This window comes from Somniosus microcephalus, chromosome 14 (genome assembly GCF_052327205.1).
Source record: "Somniosus microcephalus isolate GS21.2 chromosome 14, FLI_Smic_1.0, whole genome shotgun sequence".
NCBI lineage: Eukaryota > Metazoa > Chordata > Chondrichthyes > Squaliformes > Somniosidae > Somniosus > Somniosus microcephalus.
This window is the reverse complement of record NC_141000.1, coordinates 4,008,367-4,031,593: the sequence shown is the minus strand read 5'-3', so window position 1 is coordinate 4,031,593 and position 23,227 is coordinate 4,008,367. Positions and strand designations below refer to the sequence as shown.

General features: G+C 47.8%; 1 protein-coding gene across 3 annotated transcripts in view; it reads left to right on the top strand.

Annotated features, from left to right (window-relative positions):
• phex (phosphate regulating endopeptidase homolog, X-linked) overlaps positions 1-23,227 on the top strand; it is a 225,177-nt gene that overhangs the window by 5,400 nt on the left and 196,550 nt on the right. The window contains exon 1 of one of the 3 annotated variants that reach the window (XM_086006141.1): positions 7,310-7,599. The exons of 1 other annotated variant lie outside the window; for it this stretch is intronic. Coding sequence is in view for 1 of the 2 variants with exons in the window: in XM_086006139.1 (XP_085862265.1) it covers positions 8,132-8,255 (124 nt within the window). In the remaining variant the exon portion in view is untranslated. Of the gene's footprint in view, positions 1-7,309; positions 7,600-7,837; positions 8,256-23,227 lie in introns of those variants that run through there. One more of the 3 variants, XM_086006139.1, reaches the window with a different exon arrangement.

Below are 23,227 nucleotides of genomic sequence, written 5' to 3'. Positions count from 1 at the left end.
GTAAAAGATCCTATGTGCTATTCAAAGAAGAGCAGGGGCGTTCTTCCGAGTGTCCTAGCCGATGTTTATCCCTCAACCACCATCACTAAAACAGATTGGTCATTATCACATTTCTGTTTGTGGGATCTTGCTGTGCGCAATTGGCTGCCGCATTTCCGACATTACAACAGTGACTACACTTCAGAAATACTTCATTGGCTGTGAAGCTCTTTTGGACGTCCTGAGTTCATGAAAGATGCTATAGAAATGCAAGTCTTTCTTTATCCTACTTCTGTTTTTGAACTTGTTTCTCGATCTAATCCTTTTTACGCTTTTTTCCTTCTAAAAGTCTAACTGAAACCTTTCCTTTTTTTTTCTCCTCTTGGCTCTTGATACTGTCCACTTTTGACATGGACGCTTATTGCAAAGAAAAAAAATAGGTTTTCATCAGCTGAAAACTGATGACAAAAGATAGTTTACCAACTAATCAATGACCTAGCCTCTAAATAGTGAAATGGTCACATTATGCGTGCAGCCAGGTTGATGTTTGACGTGCAAGAACCTGTTCGGGTTGACGGTTGCCATCAGATGAATGTCTTTGTTAACTTGTTGCAGAAGAATAGCATGTGGATGAATAAATATGTCTGTGGCATGCAAAGGGTTACAAAACAAAAACACAACTTGGGCCCTCATTGGAGCATCCTGCTCCTTAATTATTGCCAGCAGGTTCCATTTATTTTTGTCCTTTTCCTTCCGACTGCACCTTCTATTTTAAATTCTGCACTGAAGAAAGGGTGGCCTCTGTCTCAAACATTTCAGTTTTCATTGCCTTTAATTTGTCACGGGTAGATTGGCACTATTGCCTCATCAAGCCTCAAAACAATTTTACTGAGAGGACGAGAAATTTTCAGAGCTTTCTCCAAGAAGGTTCACCTCTGGTTCAGTAGAGGTAGTAGTATGAAGAAAGTAGAGATAAGGTTGAGGAGAATTAGTGGGTTGTGTAGTGTATGTACCTTTTAAGAGGAACTATGTTTTTTTGAAGCCCCTGTGTACTGTAGTACCAGTAGTGACCACTCGGGTATATAAGCCTGTATAGCGTCTTGTATAGTTTAGTTCACCTCCAGACTTTGTTCAGTAAACACTTGTTAAATCAACTCCTGCATTCCGTGTCTCCATTAACACACGGATACAACAGTGGCGACGAGTTAGAAACGAACTTACCTGCAATTCGGCAGCACCTCAAGGAGATCGATTCCTCAGGCGAAGGTCGAAGAAAAAAAAAAAAAAACTGGTTTCACCAGCTAAACGGGCTGGTGGCAGGTAGTGCACTGATCCTTCCTGGGCGGCGGGCTGGGGCTTGATCGGGTGGCTCTGCAGCGGGGCCGGGCAGCGAGTCAGAAGGCAGAAGCAAACAGAGACACAGGGTGGAGCACTCGGGAGACGGCCAGCGCTGCAAAGCAGGTCGGCGTTCGGACCAAGCACGGGGAGGGGAAAGTCCCAGAGAGTCCAATGGGAACGATTCTCCAAGTGACGGAGAGACTGTTTAAAATATATGTGTACATAAAAACCGCGGAGAACAGCGTTGGCAGCGGCGGGAAAGCGCGGGAGGCGCCATTTTTGATTTTCAGGATGCCTAAGACTGGCAATATTACTGCTTTCGATAGTGATATAGAGGATTGGACCACATGTGGAAAGAGTGGAGGTATATTGCAAGGCGAATGAAGTAGCGGATGATAAAAAGGCATCAGTACTTCTAAATCTGATGGGCGCAAGGACATACGGGCTGTTAAGAAACTTGATCACTCCAGCCAAACCGATGGACAAGAATTTTAAGGAGATTGTTGATACCCTACAGGAGCACTTAAACCCAACACCACTGCTGATAGCGGAACGATTCAAATTCTTCAGGAGGAATCAGCACAAGAATGAAAGTAACGCTGATTACCTCACCGAATTACGAAAGCTGTCAAAGCACTGCCAATTTGGGGCAGGACTGGCAGATTCTCTACGAGACAAATTCGTCTGCGGTCTCCTAAGCGAAGGAACACAGAAAAGACTACTTTCTGAGAAAGATTTGACACTGGACAAGGCTTTCAGTGTGGCTGTATCATACGAAGCAGCAGCAAGAGGAGCTGCAGAGATATAGCAAAAGCCACAGGACTTCGGCACCCATGAAATGACATGGGGTTTTGAGAGATGTTATCGCTGTGGCAGATCCACCCATGACCAGAGGGACTGCTGGTTCAAGGACAAAGCATGCAGGCAACGCGGAAAGATGGGACACATTGCACGTGTATGCCGATCTGGAAAAAAATCCGCTGACAGTAAAAAGGTCCATAAGGAAAAGTACAGAAAGGTACAAATGATGACGGACAGTAGCTCCGAAGACCAGAAGAGCGATAGCGACTCCGGAAACAGGAGACTAAGCTGTCTCAAATTACATAATGTAATTGCCAAAGAAGATTACCGACCATTTGGGTTACCCTCACGATAGCAGAGTCCCCAGTTAAAATGGAGCTAGATACAGGATCAGCTCTGACCGTCATAAGTCGACGGGATTACGAGTGGCTATTTCCGCATATACCTTTGAAAGACACATCCATTATCTTGAAGACATATACGGGCAGAAAGTATACCCCAGAGGGAAAATAAGGGTGCCTGTTGTATACAACGGCAAGGAAATACAGAAGTTGTATTTATACATTCTGCAAGATGGTGGTCCACCGTTGTTGGGACGTGAATGGATCAGAAAGATATGTTTAGACTGGCACTCCATTCAGGTACTGACGGTGACCAGTAAGAAAAAAAATGATGACTTCATACCTGGACGATTAAAAGAAATCTTGGCTAACGCCAAAGAAGTGTTTCAACAGGAACTAGGAACCCTGAAAGGCGCCACCGCCTCAATAAAAGTGGAAGATATGGCAATTCCCAAGTTTTTTAAGGCAAGGCCGGTGCCATACGCAATTCGTCCAGCAGTCGAGGCAGAGCTGGAGAATTTGGAAAAAGCAGGCGTGTTACCCAAGGTAGATTGGAGCGAGTGGGCAACACCCATCGTCCCGGTCATGAAGAAAACGTTGAATAATGATAAATCTGAAGAACAGAGAAAAATTCGCATCTGTGGGGACTTCAAGGTGACTGTAAACCCGGTTCTTCATACGGTACAGTATCCTCTTCCGAGGATAGAAAATATTTTCGCCTCACTATCTGGAGGGAAACGTTTCACCAAAATTGACTTGGCACAGGCATATCTACAGATGGAGGTTGAGGAGGCCTCTAAAAAGTATCTCACAATCACACACAAAGGCCTGTACCAGTACAATCGACTGGTTTTCGGAGTAGCATCAGCTCCAGCTATCTGGCAAAGAGCTATGGAGCAAGTCCTGCAAGGGATTCCGGGGACTCAATGCTACCTAGACGACATCCTTGTAACAGGAGAAAATGACAATGAGCACCTTGCCAATTTGGAGCAGGTGCTCACGAGGCTGAGAGAACGGGGCCTACGAGCAAATCGCCCCAAGTGCGAATTTTTCCAGAAACAAATATCATATTGTGGCCATGTCATTAACGAAGAAGGGTTGCATAAGTCACCTGAAAAAATTGAAGCGGCCGTAAAAGCCCCAGCGCCTGAAAATGTCTCACAATTAAGGTCGTTCCTGGGATTAATAAATTACTATCATAAATTTTTACCGAACTTGTCAACGGTTCTGCACCCTCTTAACGCACTGCTACAAACGGGAGTAATTTGGAAATGGAGCGAAGACTGTAAACGTGCCTTCCATAAATGCAAAGGCTTGATCACATCCAAGGAAGTGTTGGCTCATTACAACCCATCACTGCCACTCAGACTGGCGTGCGATGCATCCCCTTACGGCGTGGGAGCGGTATTATCGCATAGATTCCCTGATGGCTCGGAGCGGCCGATAGCTTTTGCGTCACGCTCATTGAACTCAGATGAGCGTAACTATGCCCAGATCGACAGGGAGGCACTCAGCCTGGTGTGGGGGGTGAAGAAATTCAACCATTACCTACATGGACAAAAATTTACCTTGTTGACTGACCATCAACCCCTCGTCTCCATATTCAACCCTAAAAAGGGCGTTCCCATTATGACAGCGCACAGGCTACAGAGGTGGCCCCTTTTCCTAGGGGCACACCGATATGACATAAAATACAAAGGAACAAAACAGCATGGGAATGCTGACGGTTTATCGCGCCTACCGTTGCCAACGGTAGAAGAGGCACCTACAGTGGACCCAGTGGAGATGTTCCACTCGACCATAGTGGAATGTCTACCAGTGACACATTCTACCATTGAAAAGGAAACGAGAAATGACCCGACTCTCTCAAGTCTACGATTTAACGGTGAAGGGATGGCCAGCACATGGCGAACCACTGTTGCCAGCATTCTCGCAAAGAAGAGAACAGCTGTCAGTGTGCCGAGGAACCTTGATGTGTGGATCTAGAGTGGTGATTCCACCCAAACTCCAGGATAAAGTGCTAAAGGAGCTTCACGAGGGGCATCTGGGTGGAGTGAAAATGAAGAACCTAGCCAGAGCGTTTGTGTGGTGACCAGGTATCGATGGAGACATCGAAGAAATGACCAAGAGCTGTCTAGGATGCCAGAAGGTCCAAAACGCCCCACCACAAGCCCCTCTACATCCATGGGAGTGGCCCTCATCTCCATGGCAAAGGGTACATATTGACATTGCTGGTCCATTTATGGACTCAATGTTCTTAATCACGGTTGATGCACACTCCAAGTGGCCGGAGGTAATAAAGATGTCCTCCACCACCACGGAAAAAACCATCACAGTATTAAGGACCATATTTGCCAGGAATGGGCTGCCTGAACAGATCTGTTCGGATAATGGACCGCAATTTGTATCCGAAGAATTCAGGAAGTTCTTAAAAAAACAATGGGGTTAAGCACTACACGTCCGCCCCATACCATCCCGCCACCAATGGATTGGCTGAAAGGTTTGTCCAGACCTTCAAGAAGGCCATAAAGGCCATGGGTAATGAAGACATAAATCTACAGCATAAGGTAGATAACTTCTTGTTTGCGTACAGGAATGCAACACGTGGTTACAAACCAAACTCCCGCCATGATGTTTTTCAATAGAAGCCTAAGATGCCGGCTGGATTTGATCAAGCCAAACATCAGAAGGGACGTAGAGAACCGGCAATTTCAAGGCATGAATGAAAGGCCAACTAGAACCTTACAGATAGGTCAACAAGTTTTGGCCTGGGACTACCGTACCGAGAAATGGCAGCCTGGAACTATTTGCACACGACTAGGACCGCTGATGTATACCGTGGACATTGGGGAAAGCATAATAAGGCACCATGCTGATCAGATCATAGAGTCATCCGAAAAGGGACAACCTACACCACAACTCTATACGCCTAATGATGAAGCAAAGATACCCATAGTACCTACCTCCGATCCGGTGATACTGGAACCAGATGAACCCGACACTGGCATTCAAGCCGAATCGACCTTGCCAAAAGAACCTACTACACCACTGAAACCTACTACACCACCGAGGCGTTATCCGGACCGAGTCAGGAAGCCTCCAGAGAGACTGAATTTGTAATTGATTAACTTCAGCAAATGTGTAGATTATTGTTCTTGTAAAAATGTTAATTAATGATTACTTAAAATGTTACGTACTATTTATCTAAAAGGGGAGGAATTGTGGTGTATGTACCTTTAAGAGGAACTATGTTTTTTTGAAGCCCCTGTGTACTGTAGTACCGGTAGTGACCACTCGGGTATATAAGCCTGTATAGCGTCTTGTATAGTTTAGTTCACTTCCAGACTTTGTTCAGTAAACACTTGTTAAATCAACTCCTGCATTCCGTGTCTCCATTAACACACGGATACAACAGGTTGGAGAGGATTGAGGTGATGGAGTGGGTTGGAGAGGATTGAGGAGAGGGAGTAGGTTGGAGAAGATTGAAGTGGGAGAGCGGGTTGAGAGGGAGTGGGGCTGGAGATGGTTCAGGAGAGGGAGAGGGTTGGGAGGGAGTGTGTTGGATAGAATTGAGAGCAAGAGGGTTGAAGAGGGAGTGGGTTGGAGATTGAGATGGAGTGAGTTGGTGAGGATTGAGGAGAGGGAACAGCTTGGAGAGGATTGAGGAGAGGGAGTGCGATGGTGAGGATTGAGGGAATGGAGTGGGTTGGGAGAGGATTGAAGAGGGAGCGGGTCGGGGAGGATTGAGGAGAGGGAGCGGGTCGGAGAGGATTGAGGAGAGGGAGCGGGTCGGAGAGGATTGAGGAGAGGGAGCGGGTCGGAGAGGATTGAGGAGAGGGAGCGGGTCGGAGAGGATTGAGGAGAGGGAGCGGGTCGGAGAGGATTGAGGAGAGGGAGCGGGTCGGAGAGGATTGAGGAGAGGGAGCGGGTCGGAGAGGATTGAGGAGAGGGAGCGGGTCGGAGAGGATTGAGGAGAGGGAGCGGGTCGGAGAGGATTGAGGAGAGGGAGCGGGTCGGAGAGGATTGAGGAGAGGGAGCGGGTCGGAGAGGATTGAGGAGAGGGAGCGGGTCGGAGAGGATTGAGGAGAGGGAGCGGGTCGGAGAGGATTGAGGAGAGGGAGCGGGTCGGAGAGGATTGAGGAGAGGGAGCGGGTCGGAGAGGATTGAGGAGAGGGAGCGGGTCGGAGAGGATTGAGGAGAGGGAGCGGGTCGGAGAGGATTGAGGAGAGGGAGCGGGTCGGAGAGGATTGAGGAGGGAGCGGGTCGGAGAGGATTGAGGAGAGGGAGCGGGTCGGAGAGGGTTGAGGAGAGGGAGAGGGTTGAGGAGAGGGAGCGGGTCGGAGAGGGTTGAGGAGAGGGAGCGGGTCGGAGAGGGTCGAGGAGAGGGAGCGGGTCGGGGAGGGTCGGGGAGAGGGAGCGGGTCGGGGAGGGTCGGGGAGAGGGAGCGGGTCGGGGAGGGCTGGGGAGAGGGAGCGGGTTGGGGAGAGGGAGCGGGTTGGGGAGAGGGAGCGGGTTGGGGAGGGTTGGGAAGAGGGAGCGGGTTGGGGAGGGTTGAAGAGAGGGAGCGGGTTGGGGAGAGGGAGCGGGTTTATGAGGGTTGGGAAGAGGGAGCGGGTTGGGGAGAGGGAGCGGGTTGGAGAGGATTGGGGAGAGGGATCGGGTTGGAGAGGATTGAGGAGAGGGAGCGGGTTGGAGAGGATTGAGGAGAGGGAGCGGGTTGGGGAGAGGGAGCGGGTTGGGGAGGGTTGGGGAGGATTGAGGAGAGGGAGCGGGTTGGGGAGGGTTGAAGAGAGGGATCGGGTTGGGGAGGGTTGAGGAGAGGGAGCGGGTTGGGGAGGGTTGAAGAGAGGGAGCGGGTGTTGATTTTCTGAGTGCTGGTAACTTGTACTTGCTAACTTTTCTTGCAGAAATAATTGCAATAGAAGAGAACGAGTGTTGGCAGAAATAACTTCTAAACTTTCTAACCAGATGGAAAATGAACTTGTAATTCAATAAGGACGGCGTTCCCTGGTTTCGATCCATTGAGTGCCGGTGGCAGAAAAATGCCTCTGGATGTTAGTGCGTCTGAGGATTAAGAACAGTGCATCTGATTCCCAAAACAGGGAAGGATAATAGGCCCAGATCATTTATCAAATGTAAGGTAAGGCATTGGAGAATTAAAAGAATCCCTCACTAAATAGTTTAATTTATTTACATGACATTACAATGTAAATGGTGCAATTCTGCTTTGATGTAGCATTTTAATCATTTTAATATGGTGACATTACAAATTGCCCAACTTACCAACTAATGTATGTGGAGAAGTGGAGTGCAGCTGTGACACTGACATTTGTACAACACACCTCTGCTACTTCAGTGTTTGACAGTTGCAAGCTGGGTAACGAGTTGCTGCTGTGTTTGACTGGGCCAGATGTAGTCCAGTTCAATAAATCTCTCTGCTGTCTTTCTCAGTGGCCAAATTGGTGACTGCGCGTAAACAGGGATCTACAGTCTCCCAAGTGGCATTCAGGGGAGGGAGAGCAGACACTGTTCTTTCTCTGAGAGGGCGGGCTGTGTACTCCTACCCTTCAGCATAAGATTTTGTTTGAACGTTGGAGGAAAGACCTAGCTATTGCTTAGAATCTTTTCACACAGAGAGAGAGAGGGGGAAAGTGAAGCACATTTTGGACATCATGCAAATGGAGGTGTTAGAGAATGCAAAACCTGCGACAGCGAGGTGCCAGAACAAGCTGCTGAAAACAGCCCTCTTCATATTTGTGGCTGCAACTGTGGTTCTCAGTATTATACTGGCACTTGGTAAGTGGTACTCAATGGGCTGGCTGTGCACTTTTTAACTCTCCTGCTTGTAGCTGGTTCAACTTTGTGTTGTAATGTTCCACAGCTGGAACAGCATTGAGATCTGGCACTACGGTTTCATAAATGGAGCAATAGAGAACAGTACTGGATGAGCGCTGTGGCTGATATGGTCCACCGCTAAACTTGTCAGGGCCTTTTTAATTTTAGGCGACCTTGGTGCCCACTTGAATAGAGTGCAGGCCTCATTTCAATATTGGAATGAGGCTCCTGCACCCTCGGGGACATTCCCCAGACTAGTCGGAGCTCGTGCTGATTAATTGGCATTGCATTGACAATTAGCACGTCGTTAAAAGCGTACTTGCGCTATTAATTATGAGCCCTGACTTTCTGCGGCGAGTGTAATGGGCAATTAATGTGCAAATCCAGCAAGTCCTTAAAAATAACGGGAGCCTAAGGGTGAGAGGCCGTTTGTACGAGACTAACAGTGGAGTGGCGTAAATCGACCAGCGGGTTCTAGAGATTCGCAACTCGCACCATATCTCTTCATCCCCTGAACTCGCTGATCACTCCTCATAGCCTCTGCCCGCTCCTCGCCCGCCCGCTCCTTGCCCGCTCGTCCCTCCCTCGCCCGCCCGCTCCTCGTCCCTCGCCCGCCCGCTCCTCGCCCCTCCTCCGCCCGCCCCTCCCCGCCCGCTCCTCGCCCCACCCCTCACCCCTCCCCTGCCCGTTCACTGCTCCTCCCCTGCCCAGTCCTCCCCACTCCTCGCCCCTGCCCCCTCCTCGCCCCTCCCCTGCCCTCGCCCCTCCCCTGCCCATGCCCCTCCCCTCCCCTGCCCACTCTGCTCTTCACCCTCCAGGTAGATGGTGTTGTCAATGGCTGAGTTCTGGCTCACCATGATGCTGGTAACTGTACTGCAGGATTGCTCCAGCACGGTGCAGGCTGCAAGTTTTGTTCTCCGTGCTCACCTGGCACTTGGGTCAGTTTGGGAACATGTCGAGGATAACTTCCCCTCCCACCCACCCCCCTCCAGCGGCACAGGCCTGCAGGGTTTCTGGCAGTTTTGTGTGCAGTGCTATTGAAGCGGAGACCTGGCATCATGGGTCATCGGCAGTTCCTCTACGTCTCTGTGACAGGCGCTCGGGATACTCGGTGAAGAAAATGGTGTCACTCGCACCACCAACCTTGCATCATTGAACATCGCGCACACTGTCAATCTCCGTTAATCAGCCTGCGATTCCATTGAGACAGAGATTATCAATATCACTTAAAATTAAATTGGATTAACATTTGAAAAGGACAAAAATGAATGGATATGGGAAATGGGATAGTGTAGGTAGGTGCAGTTGAATGTCCAGCACCCACTGATGGGCGGGTGATGGGCTGAATTGACACCCTCCTGTGTTGCAATATCTAAGGATGTATAAATGCAACAGCCACTAACACTAATGCATATCGTGCTAAATAAAAGGCTAGTTTTACTTCAGTTTGTTATAAGCACACGACTCAGTGAGTGCCTCAATCTGCTGCTTTGAAAGTCAGCAGTGTAACCTATACTGGTTCATAGGCTCTGTCCCTCTTTATTAAGTTTGGAATGTATATGTTGCCTCAAACTGCTGCTGCTGGACTCTATTAAAAACTTGGCTGGTATTATGTGTGATATTCTTTGCTCACTGATTACTCCTCCTTGAGTATGTTGTGCTGAGGATCCTACCTTCTGGTTTATATACTTAAAAAGGAATAATTTGCAGGGCTCTGGGGAAAGAGCAGGGGGGAGTGGGACTAGGACTAATTGGAGAGCTCTCTTACAGAGCCACGATGGGCCGAATGGCCTCCTTCTGTGCTGTCTGATTCTATTATTCTCCATCATTCATCAGTATTGATTGAACTGAGAACCCATTTACTTCTGACAATATTTCAGTATCTAAAAAGGCACATTAAATATTCCCAGGCGGAGGAAATTTAAATAGTTTGTGATGTGTCTGGTATAAATGGATGTGATTGGCACCAGATTGCGCGTTTGCAAAATTCCCCAATATACAAACCTCTATATAAAGGTTCGACTGCTGCCTCTCCCGAATGAGTAGCTGCCTCTATAGCTGAGGTATTGATCATTAGGGTGTAGTAAAGAAAGGACTTGCATTTATACAGCGCCTTTCACAACCTCAGGAAATCCCAGAGGTTTACAGCCAATGGAGTGCTTTTGAAGTGTAGTCACTGTTGTAATGTAGGAGACTCGGCAGTTAATTTACGCACAGCAAGCTCCCACAAACAGCAATGTGAAAATGACCAGATAACCTGTTTTTTTTTTAGTGATGTTGATTGAGAACTAAATATTGGCCAGGACACCGGTGATAATGCCCCTGCTCCTCTTCGAATGTTATGGGATCTTTTACGTCCACCTGAGACAGCAGACAGGGCCTCGGTTTAACATCTCATCGGCAAGACAGTGCAGCACTCCCTCAGTATTGCACTGGAGTGTCAGCCTGGATTATGTGTTCAAGTCTCTGGAGTGAAACTGGAACCCACATCCTTTGGACTTGAAGGCTGGAGTGCTGCCAACTGAGCCACAGTTGACATTGAGTAACATGTTTTTCAGAGTAAGCCTATTTTACTAATACTCTAGTTAGCACTGAGTACGTTCCTTAATTATACACCGTCCTTGGCCTCTTGTATTGTTCCACGGAAGCTTAACGTAAACTCGAGGAACAGCACCTCATCTTCCGATTAGGCACTTTACAGCCTTCCGGACTAAATATCGAGTTCAACAATTTCAGATCATAACCTCGGCCCCTATTACTTTTTTTACTTATAATTTTTTCCACCCCTTTGTTTTGGGTCTTCCTTCCCCCCCCCCTTTCCTTTTGTTTCTCTCTCCCACCTGGCATCTGTCTCCTATCCTGCCAGCACACTTCACACCTAATCTCAGCTGTCTTTTGTCTTCACTGGCCTATTACCATCTCGTCTGGTTTCGAATACCTTTTATTGTCTCTCTTACTTCTTTTGTTCGATCGCAGCCCTGCCTTCGATCTATTTTCTTTTCTTTCCAGTTTTGAAGAAGGATTTCGACCCGAAACGTCAACTCAAATTTCTCTCCACAGATGTTGCCTGACCTGCTGAGTTTTTCCAGCAATTTCTGTTGTTATTTCGGATTTCCAGCATCTGCAGTATTTTGCTATCATATTAAAATTGGGCCCTGGTGTTATTCAATCAGTCACACCCTTTCCTAGTGATTATGCCAGTCAGTCGTCTCTCGCCCTGTAGAAATGGAAGTTCAGAGCTCCAAGGGACTGTGCTTTTTCAGGAAGCGTCTTTAAAGAGCCCTAGATGAAGAATTCTGAGGCTATTTCTGAATGTTTTTATTGCTTTGTGTTTTCTTTTCAACAACAACTTGCATTTATAAAAAAACGTCCCGCGGCGCTTCACTGGAGCGTTCTAAAACAAAATTTGACACCGAGCCACGTAAGGTGATATTAGGGCAGTTGACCAAAAGCTAGGTTAAAGACTATGTTCCCTATAATTTTTTTTGGCCCTGTGCAACCCCTTTAAAATACCGCGCATGCTCCTTGGAGCAGTGCGTGGCGGCACACCTTATTTCCAAACGCAAATTCCCCATTTTCTGGGGGGGTTTTCGGAGGGAGGAGGAGTGATGTAACAACGCCAAGCAGGTCAGGCTGCACCCCAAGCAGGCGGGACTTCCCCTGCTGGCTTCCCCTCATGACTACATCTACGGGCAGCAGCGTCCCTACCTGTGGAACGGACCCTGTGGGTTCCGAGCCAGAAGAGAGCAGATTCAGGGCTGTGCCGTTTGCTGCAAGGACACTTGTAGCTAATGTACAAAATAACAACAGAAAATGCTGGAAAAACTCAGCAGGCCAGGCACCATCCGTGGAGAGAGAAATAGAGTCAACGTTTCAGGTCTGGGACCCTTCATCAGGACTGAAAAAGCACAGGAAATGAAACAGATTAAAAGGCCAGTTTGGGGGCTGGGAGAGAACAAAAGAGAAGTGAAGAGACATTAAGAGGTATTCAAAACGAGACGAGATGGTGATAGGACTAGTGGAGACAAAAGACGGCTCTAGATTAGGTGTGAAATGCTCTGGCAGAATGAGAGACAGCTGCCATGTGGGAGAGAGAAAAAGGGGAAAGGTGTGGATAAAAAATATATATAAAAATGTAATAGGGGCCAAGGTTATGATCTGAAATTGTTGAAGTCGATATTGAGTCCGGAAGGCTGTAAAGTGCCTAATCGGAAGATGGTTATTGTTATTTCAGATTTCCAGCATCCGCAGTATTTTGCTAATGTAGCTAATGTACCATGTGACCAACATGGCCAATGGCACTAACAGCCAGCTGTTCCCTGTCTCCGCCTCCTTTCAGCTATGTTGTAAAGTTGCCCTATGGGGGGAGGAGGCTGCTTTGGAGTGACGCTTGGAATGTTGCCCGCCCCCATCACTGGGCCAGACTCCATTATGCTGGGTGGTCTTTCTTGAACTAGCCATCCTTTGCAAAGGCTAAAGTATACATCAAAATTATTAGTAGCCTTTGTAAAAGCTGTCAGCATTATTGTCCCCATAAATGGCCATGGCTCTCCATCACCCCCTTGTAAGTACGTCATTTACAGCCCCCGCCCCCACAGCTCTCTCTAGCCGATGTGCGATTGGAAAATCTAGCCCGCTGATTCAGAAGGACGATTGTGGACTGTAGGTTGTGTACAGTAAATGAATTTCTAGCTGGTCCGACTTGGAAGGACTCTCACAGATCGGAACAAAAAGCAAAATGCTGCGGATGCTGGAAATCTGAACTAGAAACAGGAAATGCTGGAAATACTCGACAGGTCAGGCAGCGTCTGTGAAGAGAGGCAGGTAGAAAAGAAAGACCTGCATTTCTATTGAGCCTTTCACGACCTCAGGACGTTCCAAAGCACTTTATAGCGAATTAAGTACTTTTTGAAGTGTAGTCACTGTTGTAATGTAGGAAATGCAGCAGCCAATTTGCGCACAGCAAGCTCCCACAAACAGCAATTACATAAATGACCAGATCATCTGTTTTAGGTGTTGGTTGAGGGATAAATATTGGCCAGGGCACCAGGAAGAATTCCCCTGCTCTTGTTCTAAACAGTGCCGTGTATCTTTTACGTCCACCTGAGAGGGCTGACGGGGCCTCGGTTTAAAGTCTCATCTCAATGACGGCCCCTCCAACAGTGCGGCACTCCTTCAGTACGGCACTGAGTAGGGCCAACATTTCAGGTCTGTGAATCTCCGAACCATAGAATTACATCAAGTTTACAGCACAGAAACAGGCCATTCGGCCCAACTGGTCCATGCCGGTATTTATGCTCCACACGAGCCTCCTCCCACCCTACTTCATCTCACCCCATCAACATATCCTCTATTCCTTTCTCCCTCATGTGTTTATCGAGCTCCCCCTTAAATGTATCTGTGCTATTCGCCTCAACCACTCCCTGTGGTAGCGAGTTCCACATTCTCACCACTCTCTGGGTAAAGAAGTTTCTCCTGAATTCCCTATTGGATTTATTAGTGACGATCTTATATTGATGGCCCCTAGTTCTGGTCTCGCCCGCAAGCGGAAACATCCTCTCTACGTCTACCCTATCGAACCCCTTCATAATGTTAGAGAACTCTATCAGGTCACCCCTCAGCCTTCTCTTTACTAGAGTAAAGAGCCCCAGCCTGTTCAGCCTTCCCTGATCGGTATAACCTCTCAGTTCTGGTATCATCCTTGTGAATCTTTCTTTGCACTGCCTGCCGTGCCTTATCCAATATCTAAATGCTGTCGATTATACTTTAACCTGCTCCCTGCTGTTCCTGCCAGACCATTAATCAGAGTACAGTATCCCATTTTAAAAAAAAACCACGGTTCATAGTTTGGGCTAGTGACTGCACCTATAAATTCCTGTAAGAAGTCACACAACACCAGGTTATAGTCCAACAGTTTTATTTGAAATCACAAGTTTTCGGAGCGCTGCTCCTTCGTCAGGTGAAGACTTCACCTGACGAAGGAGCAGCGCTCCGAAAGCTTGTGATTTCAAATAAAACTGTTGGACTATAACCTGGTGTTGTGTGACTTCTTACATTTGTCCACCCCAGTCCAACACCGGCATCTCCACACCATGGCTATAAATTCCTGTCACACAGAAAAACAATCTTCATTTGGGGGGTGGAGGGGAAAGTGACCAATAATCCAAAATAAAAACAGAAAATGCTGGAAATACTCAGCAAGTCAGGTCCAATTAATCCAAAATAAAAAACAGAAAATAGCTGGCAGTGAACTTTCCTCAGCTTGAGGGTCCTTCATAGCTTCCTTCTGATTGGAGAAAAAGCATTTGCTTCTCTGACTGTTTCAGCCTCAAACTTACTATGGACTCACTTTTTCCCCCACACAGAGGAAAAGAGAGACAGATAGTCAAAGGGAGTGAGAGAATGCACCAAATGCTTAACCTCTGCCCTTTGCAGGTACCATGGCATCATGCCGAGCTGGGACTCGTGTGCTCAGCAGGTTAGGACCAATAATCCAAAATAAAAAACAAAATGTTGGAAATACTCAGCAGGTTAGGACCAAATAATCCATCTCTGATATTAGATCCGTGTGTTAATGGAGACATGGAATGCAGGAGTTGGTTTAACAAGTCTTTACTGAATGGAGACAACCTGGAAACTGAAACTACAGAAGCCTGCTAGGGCCTTTTATACAGGGGTGGTCGCTGCCGGTACTGCAGTCTGAGACCAGTTATTCCCTTAAAGGGACATACACAACAATTCCTCCCCTTTTAGATAAACAGTACATAACATTCATTTAACAACTAAATAATAACTAATTACAATTACGGTTGCTAGATACATTGGTTGAAGTTAAGCAATTATAAGTTCAGTCTTTGAGGAGGCTTCCTGATTCTGTCTGGATAACGCCTCTTTGGGATATCAGGTTCTTCTGGCAAGGTTGAGTCGGGATCAATGTCGTCGTTTGGTTCGTCTGCTCCCAATATCACCGATTCGGCGGTAGATGCAATTGGTACTTCGGTTTCATCGCCAGGTGTATCAGATCGTGGTGTGGAGTTGACGTTTTCCAGTGACTCTAGAATCTGGTCAGCATGGCGTCTCACAATGCTCTCTCCGACGTCCACGGTATACATGAGAGGTCCTTGTCGTGTACAGTTCGTTCCTGGCTGCCATTTCTCTGTGCCGTAGTCCCGGGCCAAAACTGGTTGACCTATCTTAAAACTCTTGGTTGGCCTTTCATTCATATTCTGAAACTGCCTGTTCTCCACATCTCTTCTGACGTTTGGCTTAACCAAATCCAAGCGGCATCGTAGTCTTCGATTGAAGAACATCATGGCTGGAGTTTGGTTGGTAACCGCATGTCGCATTCCAGTAGGCAAACAAGAAGTTATCCACCTTGTGTTGCAGGGGTATATCTTCATTACATATTGCCTTGATAGCCTTCTTGAATGTTTGAACAAACCTCTCGGCCAATCCATTAGTGGCTGGATGATATGGGGCGGATGTGTAATGCTTAACACCATTGTTCTTTAAGAACCTCCGGAACTCTTCAGAAACAAACTGTGGTCCATTGTCAGAGCAAATCTGTTCAGGCAGCCCATTCCTGGCGAATATGGTTCGTAAGACTGTGATAGTTTTTTCTGTGGTGGTTGAGGACATTTTTATTACCTCTGGCCGCTTTGAATGTGCATCCACCGCAATTAAAAACATCGAGTCCATAAAGGGACCAGCAAAATCAATGCGCACCCTTTGCCATGGAGATGAGGGCCACTCCCATGGATGTAGAGGGGCTTGTGGTGGGGCGTTTTGGACCTTCTGGCATCCTGTACAGCTCTTGGTCATCTCTTCGATTTCTCTATCGATTCCCGGCCACCACACAAACGCTCTGGCTAAGTTCTTCATTTTTGCCCCTCCCAGATGACCCTCATGAAGCTCATTGAGCAATCTATCCTTCAATTTGGGTGGAATTACTACTCTGGATCCACACATCAAGGTTCCTCTGCACACTGACAGCTGTTCTCTTCTCGGCGAGAATGCTGGCAGCAGTGGTTCGCCATGTGCTGGCCATCCCTTCACCGTTAAATCATAGACCCAGGAGAGCGTCGGGTCATTTCGTGTTTCCTTTTCTATGTTTGCATTCGTCACAGGGAGACATTCGACTATAGTCGAGTGGAATAACTCCACTGGATCCACTGCCAGTTCTTCTTCCACCGTCGGCAACGGTAGGCGCGACAATCCATCAGCATTCCCATGCTGTTTAGTTCCTTTGTACTCGATGTCATATTGGTGTGCCCCTAGGAAAAGGGACCACCTCTGTAGCCGTTGTGCCGTCATTATCGGTACGCCCTTCTGAGGGTTGAAAATGGAGACGAGAGGTTGATGATCAGTTAGTAGAGTAAATTTCTGACCGTGCAGGTAGTGATTGAACTTCTTCACCCCCCACACCAGGCTGAGGGCCTCTCTGTCAATCTGGGCGTAGTTACGCTCGGCTGAAGTTAACGAGCGTGACACAAAAGCTATCGGCCTCTCAGAACCATCAAGGAATTTATGTGACAGTACTGCCCCAATGCCGTAGGGAGACGCATCACACGCCAGTCTTATCGGTAGTGATGGGTTGTAGTGAGCCAATACTTCTCTTGAAGTGATTAGGTCCTTACTCTTCTGAAAGGCCTGCTTACATTCATCGCTCCATTTCCATGCTACTCCCGTTCATAGTAGGGCATTCAGTGGATGCAGCATTGTGGACAAATTCGGCAAAAACTTATGGTAGTAATTCACCAATCCAAGGAATGACCTCAGTTACGACACATTTTCAGGCGCTGGAGCCTTAACAACCGCTTCAATTTTGTCAGGGGACTTATGCAACCCCTCTTCATCAATCATGTGGCCACAATACGATATCTGTTTCTTAAAAAACTCGCACTTGGGGCGATTGGCTCGTAGCCCATGTTCACGTAGTCTAGTGAGCACCTGCTCTAGGTTGGCAAGGTGTTCACTGTCATCTTCACCTGTCACTAGGATGTCGTCCAAGTAACAGAGTCCCCGGAATCCCTTGCAGGACTTGTTCCATCGCTCTTTGCCATATCGCCGGAGCTGATGCTACTCCGAATACCAGCCGATTATACTGGTAAAGACCTTTGTGAGTGTTTATCGTGAGATACTTCCTAGAGGATTCTTCAACCTCCATCTGCAAATATGCTTGTGCTAGGTCAATTTTTGTAAAACGCTTCCCTCCAGATAGTGAGGCGAAAATATCTTCTATCCTCGGGAGAGGATATTGTACTGTGTCAAGGACTGGGTTCACCGTCACCTTGAAGTCCCCACAGATGCGAACCTTCCTTGGCTCCTCAGTCTTATTGTTTAACGTTTTCTTCATGACAGGAACGATGGGTGTCACCCACTCGCTCCAGTCTACCTTAGATAACACGCCTGCATTCTCCAGATTCTCCAGCTCTGCCTCAACGGCTGGGCGAATTGCGTATGGTACCGGTCTTGCTTTCAAAAACTTGGTAATTGCATTCTCCTCTATTTTTATCGAGGCGGTTACGCCTTTAAGAGTGCCCAGTTCTTGTTGAAATACCTCTTTGGTGTCAGCTAAGATTGTTGACAATCGTCCAGGAGTGACGTCGTCATCCTTTTTACCAGCCACCGTCAGTGCCTGAATGGAGTGCCAGTCTAAACTTATCTTTCTGATCCATTCACGTCCCAATAACTGTGGTCCACCATCTTGCAGAATGTAGAGATACAATTTCCGTATTTTCTTGCCGTTGTATTCGACAGGCACCCTTATTTTTCCTCTGGGGTATACTTTTTGCCCCGTATACGTCCTCAAGACAATGGATGTCTCTCTCAAGGGTATGTGTGAGAATAGCCGCTCGTAGTCTCGTCGATTCATGACGGTTAGAGCTGATCCTGTATCCAATTCCATTTTGACTTGGGACCCTGCTATCGTGAGGGTGACCCAAATGGTTCAGTGATCCTCTTTTGCGATTACGTTGTGAAGTTTGAGACAGCTTAGTCTCTTGTTCCCGGATTCACTATCGCTCATCTGGTCTTCGGAACTACTGTCCGTCATCTTTTGTACTTTCCTGTACGGTTCCTTAGTAGCCTTTTTGTTGTCGTTGGTCTTCTTCTCAGACCTGCAAACTCGTGCAATGTGTCCCATCTTTCCGTATTGCCTGCATATTTTGTCCTTGGACCAGCAGTCCTTCTGGTCATGGTTTGTTCTGCCGCAGCGATAACGTTTTGCAAATCCCCGTGTCATTTCGTGGGTGCCGTATTCCTGTGGCTTTTGTTGTATTTCCGCAGCTCCCCTTGCTGCTGCTTCGTACGATACTGCCACGCTGAAAGCCTTATCTAGCGTCAGCTCTTTTTATGAGAGTAACCTCTTCTGGGTTCCTTCACTCAGGAGTCCACAGACAAATTTGTCCCGTAAGGTATCTGCCAGTCCTGCTCTGAACTGGCAGTGCTTTGATAGCTTGCGTAGTTCCGTAAGGTAATCAGCATTGCTCTCATTTTTATGCTGATTTCTCCTGTGGAATTTAAATCTTTCTGCTATCAGCAGCGGTGTAGGATTTAGGTGTTCCTGTAGGATAGCAACAATTTCGTTAAAACTCTTCGCCTTCGGTTTGGCTGGAGTAATCAGGCCTCGCAATAGGCCGTACGTTCTTGCGCCCATTAAATTTAGTAATACCGATGCCTTTTTCTCATCGGCTATTTCGTTTGCCTCGCAATATACCTCGACTCTTTTCACATACGTGGTCCAGTCTTCTATTGCATTATCGAAGGCAGTGATATCGGCAGTCTTTGGCATCTTGAAAATCTAAGATGGCGCCTCCCGCGCTTTTCCTTCTTCCCCGCCGAGTTAAAATGGCGCCTCCCGTGCTTTCCCGCCGCTGCCGCCAACGCTGTTCTCCGCGGTATTTTTATTTTTGTATCGCGCTTAAATATTTACTCCGTTAATTGAAGAACCGTTCCCGTCGTGGAGCGGACCCTCTGGGGCACTTCCCTCCCTCTTCTTAGGTCCGAATGCTGCCCGGCTGCGAAGCACCGGCCGCGCCCTGTGTGATCCACCCTCTCTCTTTGCTTCCCGACTCGCTGCCCGGCCCCGTTGCAGAGCCACCCGATCGAGCTCTAGCCCGCCGCAGCCCAGGAAGGATCAGTGCACTACCTGCCACCAGCCCGATTAGCTGGGAAACCACAGACTGGAAAACCAAGCCTGGCTCTGGACAGTCTCTCCTGCAAGTTTTCAATCCGATGGTTTGGAGGGCGGTTGCCCACGGTCGACGCCCATTTCTCGAGTTTCTTTGGATTATTTTTTTTTCTTTCTTCTGGCTTCGACCTTCAATAACGTCGTCTGAATGCTGCTGAGTTGCAGGTAAGTTCGTTTCTTACTCGTCGCCAGTATTAGATCCGTGTGTTAATGGAGACACGGAATGCAGGAGTTGGTTTAACAAGTCTTTACTGAATGGAGACAACCTGGAAACTGAAACTACAGAAGCCTGCTAGGGCCTTTTATACAGGGGTGGTCACTGCCGGTACTGCAGTCTGAGACCAGTTATTCCCTTAAAGGGACATACACAACATCTGATAGGGGAGGTGGGTGAGGAAACGTCTGATTAATTATTGTGTCGCACACACAGAGACAACATTTAATATTGTACACACATTCATCTCTCGCCTTTAAACATCTGCAAGAGTTTGAAGTGAAACGCTCCACCTTTGACCCTTTTTGTTGAAACCAAACAAGTGGGGCTGTGGTTGCCGTGGCAAAACCGGCAGGGCCTGGTCAGGTTGGGGCCTATGTGAAGCCTCGCCGACACCGCCTGGCCCTGGCCTGCTGAGTGTTTCCAGCACCTTTTCGTTGTTATGTCACAGGTCGGACCTGTTAGATCCGTGTATCTTGATGTTGTGTGTCCTTCAATAACTAGACAAGAGACTGCAGGGAACAATCAACAGGTGTTTACTGGATGAGGGTTACTCTAAAACTAATTGTACAGATCCCTACTCAGGGTTTATATATAGGTGTGGTCACTGCCGGTACTACAGTATACAGGAGCTGTAAAAAGTAGTTCTCCCCTTAAAGGTACATACCTTACAATTCCTCCCCTTTTAGATTAACAGTACCATAACATTCATTTAACAATTAAATATCAATAATTACAATTAACACTTTTAACATGCAACATTAACTGAAAATAGTCTATTTATAAATTCAGTCTTTGGGGAGGCTTCCTGATCCTTTCTGGATAGCGCCTTTCCTGAGTGTCTTGCGCTTGGTGCGGAGGCGATTCTGGCCCCCTGTCGTCTGTTGGTTCATCAGCTTCCGATGCTACTGTTTCTGGGGTAGATGCTACCGGTATGTCGGGTTCATCACCAGGTACGTATGGGCGAGACATGGGGTTGACTCTTTCCTGTGACTCTAGGATCTGGTCAACATGGCATCTCACAATGTTTTCCCCAACATCCACTGTGTACATTAGTGGCCCCTGCCGTGTCCATATCGTTCCTGGTTGCCATTTCTCTGTTCGGTAGTCGCGGGCCAAGACTGGTTGCCCTACATTGAAACTCCTTGTCGGCTTCTCATTGCTGTGCTGGAATTGCTTATTCTCAACATCTCCTCGTACATTTGGTCTGAGCAAATCCATACGAGATCTCAACCTTCGGTTAAAGAACATCATGGCCGGGGTCTGGTTGGTGACTGCATGTGTCGCATTTCTGTAGGCTAACAGGAAATTGTCCACCTTATGCTGCAGTGGGATGTCGTCATCGCACATGGCCCTTACTGCTTTTTTTAAAGGTTTGTACGAACCTCTCAGCCAATCCATTTGTGGCTGGATGATACGGGGCGGATGTGCAATGCTTTACCCCATTCCTTTTCATGAATCTTCGAAACTCCTCGGACACAAACTGTGGTCCGTTATCAGAGCAAATCTGCTCTGGCAAGCGTTCCTGGCAAATATGGTCCGTAGGACTGCAATAGTTTTCTCCGTGGTGGTGGAGGACATTTTGATCACCTCAGGCCATTTCGATAGCGCATCCACGGCTATTAAAAACATTGAGTCCATGAATGGACCAGCAAAATCAATATGCACCCGTTGCCATGGAGATGAGGGCCACTCCCATGGGTGTAGAGGGGCATGTGGTGGTGCATTTTGGACCTTCTGGCATCCTGAGCAGCTCTTGGTTAGGTCCTCGATTTGCTGATCGATCCCCGGCCACCACACATAAGCCCTAGCAAGGCTTTTCATTTTCACCCCTCCCAGATGGCCTTCGTGAAGCTCATTGAGCACTCTCTCCCTTAACTTGGGTGGAATTACCACTCGGGATCCACACATCAAGGTCCCCTGGCATACTGACAGCTGTTCTCTTCTGGATGAGAATGCTGGCAACAGTGAGTCGCCATGTGTTGGCCATCCCTTCACCGTCAAGTCATATACCCGAGACAGTGTCGGGCCATTGCGGGTCTCCTTCTCTATATCAGCGTTAGTTACAGGCAAGCGTTCAATTATAGTCGAATGAAATATTTCGAAAGGGTCCACTGCTGGTGCTTCCTCCGCAGTAGGCAGTGGCAGGCGTGATAGCCCATCAGCGTTTCCATGCTGTTTCGTGCCCTTATACTCTATTTCATATTGGTTCGCCCCTAGAAAAAGGGACCATCTTTGTAGCCGTTGCGCAGTCATCACTGGAACGCCCTTCTTTGGATTAAAGATGGAGACAAGTGGTTGGTGGTCAGTCAGCAAGGTGAACTTCTGCCCGTGCAGATAGTGATTGAACTTTTTCACTCCCCACACTAGGCTGAGGGCCTCCCTGTCAATCTGGGCGTAGTTACGCTCGGCTGAGGCTAGTGATCGTGACGCAAAGGCTATTGGCCTCTCTGAGCCGTCCGAGAATTTGTGCGACAGCACCGCTCCAATGCTATAGGGTGATGCATCACACACCAACCGAATTGGTAGTGCTGGGTTGAAATGAGCCAACACCTCTTTTGATGTGATCAATTCTTTGCTCTTCTGGAAAGCTCGTTTACATTCGTCATTCCACTTCCATGGTACCCCCGTTTGCAGTAGGGTGTTCAGTGGGTGTAGTACGGTAGACAAATTTGGCAAGAACTTATGGTAGTAGTTCACCAGCCCGAGGAACGACCTCAGTTGTGACACATTTTCCAGTGCTGGAGCCTTGACTACTGTCTCAATCTTTTCAGGGGACTTATGTAACCCCTCTTTATCAATAACGTGGCCACAATACGAGATCTGCTTCTGGAAAAACTCGCATTTGTGGCGATTAGCTCGTAGCCCATATTCCTTCAATCTAGTGAGCACCTGCTCCAGGTTGGCGAGGTGATCACTGTCATTTTTGCCCGTGACCAGGATGTCGTCCAAATAACACTGGGTCCCTGGAATCCCTTGCAGGACTTGATCCATTGCCCTTTGCCAAATAGCCGGAGCTGATGCTACCCCGAACACCAGCCGGTTGTATTGGTAGAGACCTTTATGGGTGTTGATCGTGAGGTACTGGTTGGAGGCTTCTTCTACCTCCATTTGCAGGTACGCCTGGGCCAGATCAATCTTAGTGAAGCGTTTCCCTCCAGATAGCGAGGCGAAAATATCTTCATTCCGCGGAAGCGGATATTGTACCATGTGAAGGACTGGGTTCACTGTCACCTTAAAGTCCCCACAGATGCGAACCTTCTTTGGTTCCCCAGGCGTATTACTCAACGACCTCTTCATTACAGGAACGATGGGTGTAGCCCACTCGCTCCAGTCCACTTTGGACAGTACTCCTGAACGTTCCAAACCTTCCAGCTCTGCTGCGACGGCTGGGTGGATCGCATAAGGCATCGGTCTGGCCTTATTTAAAAAAAAACTTTGGGCTTGCATTTTCCTCTATTTTGATCGTCGCTGTTATGCCTTTTAGTGTTCCGAGTCCCTCCTGGAACACTTCCTGTGCGTCAGTTA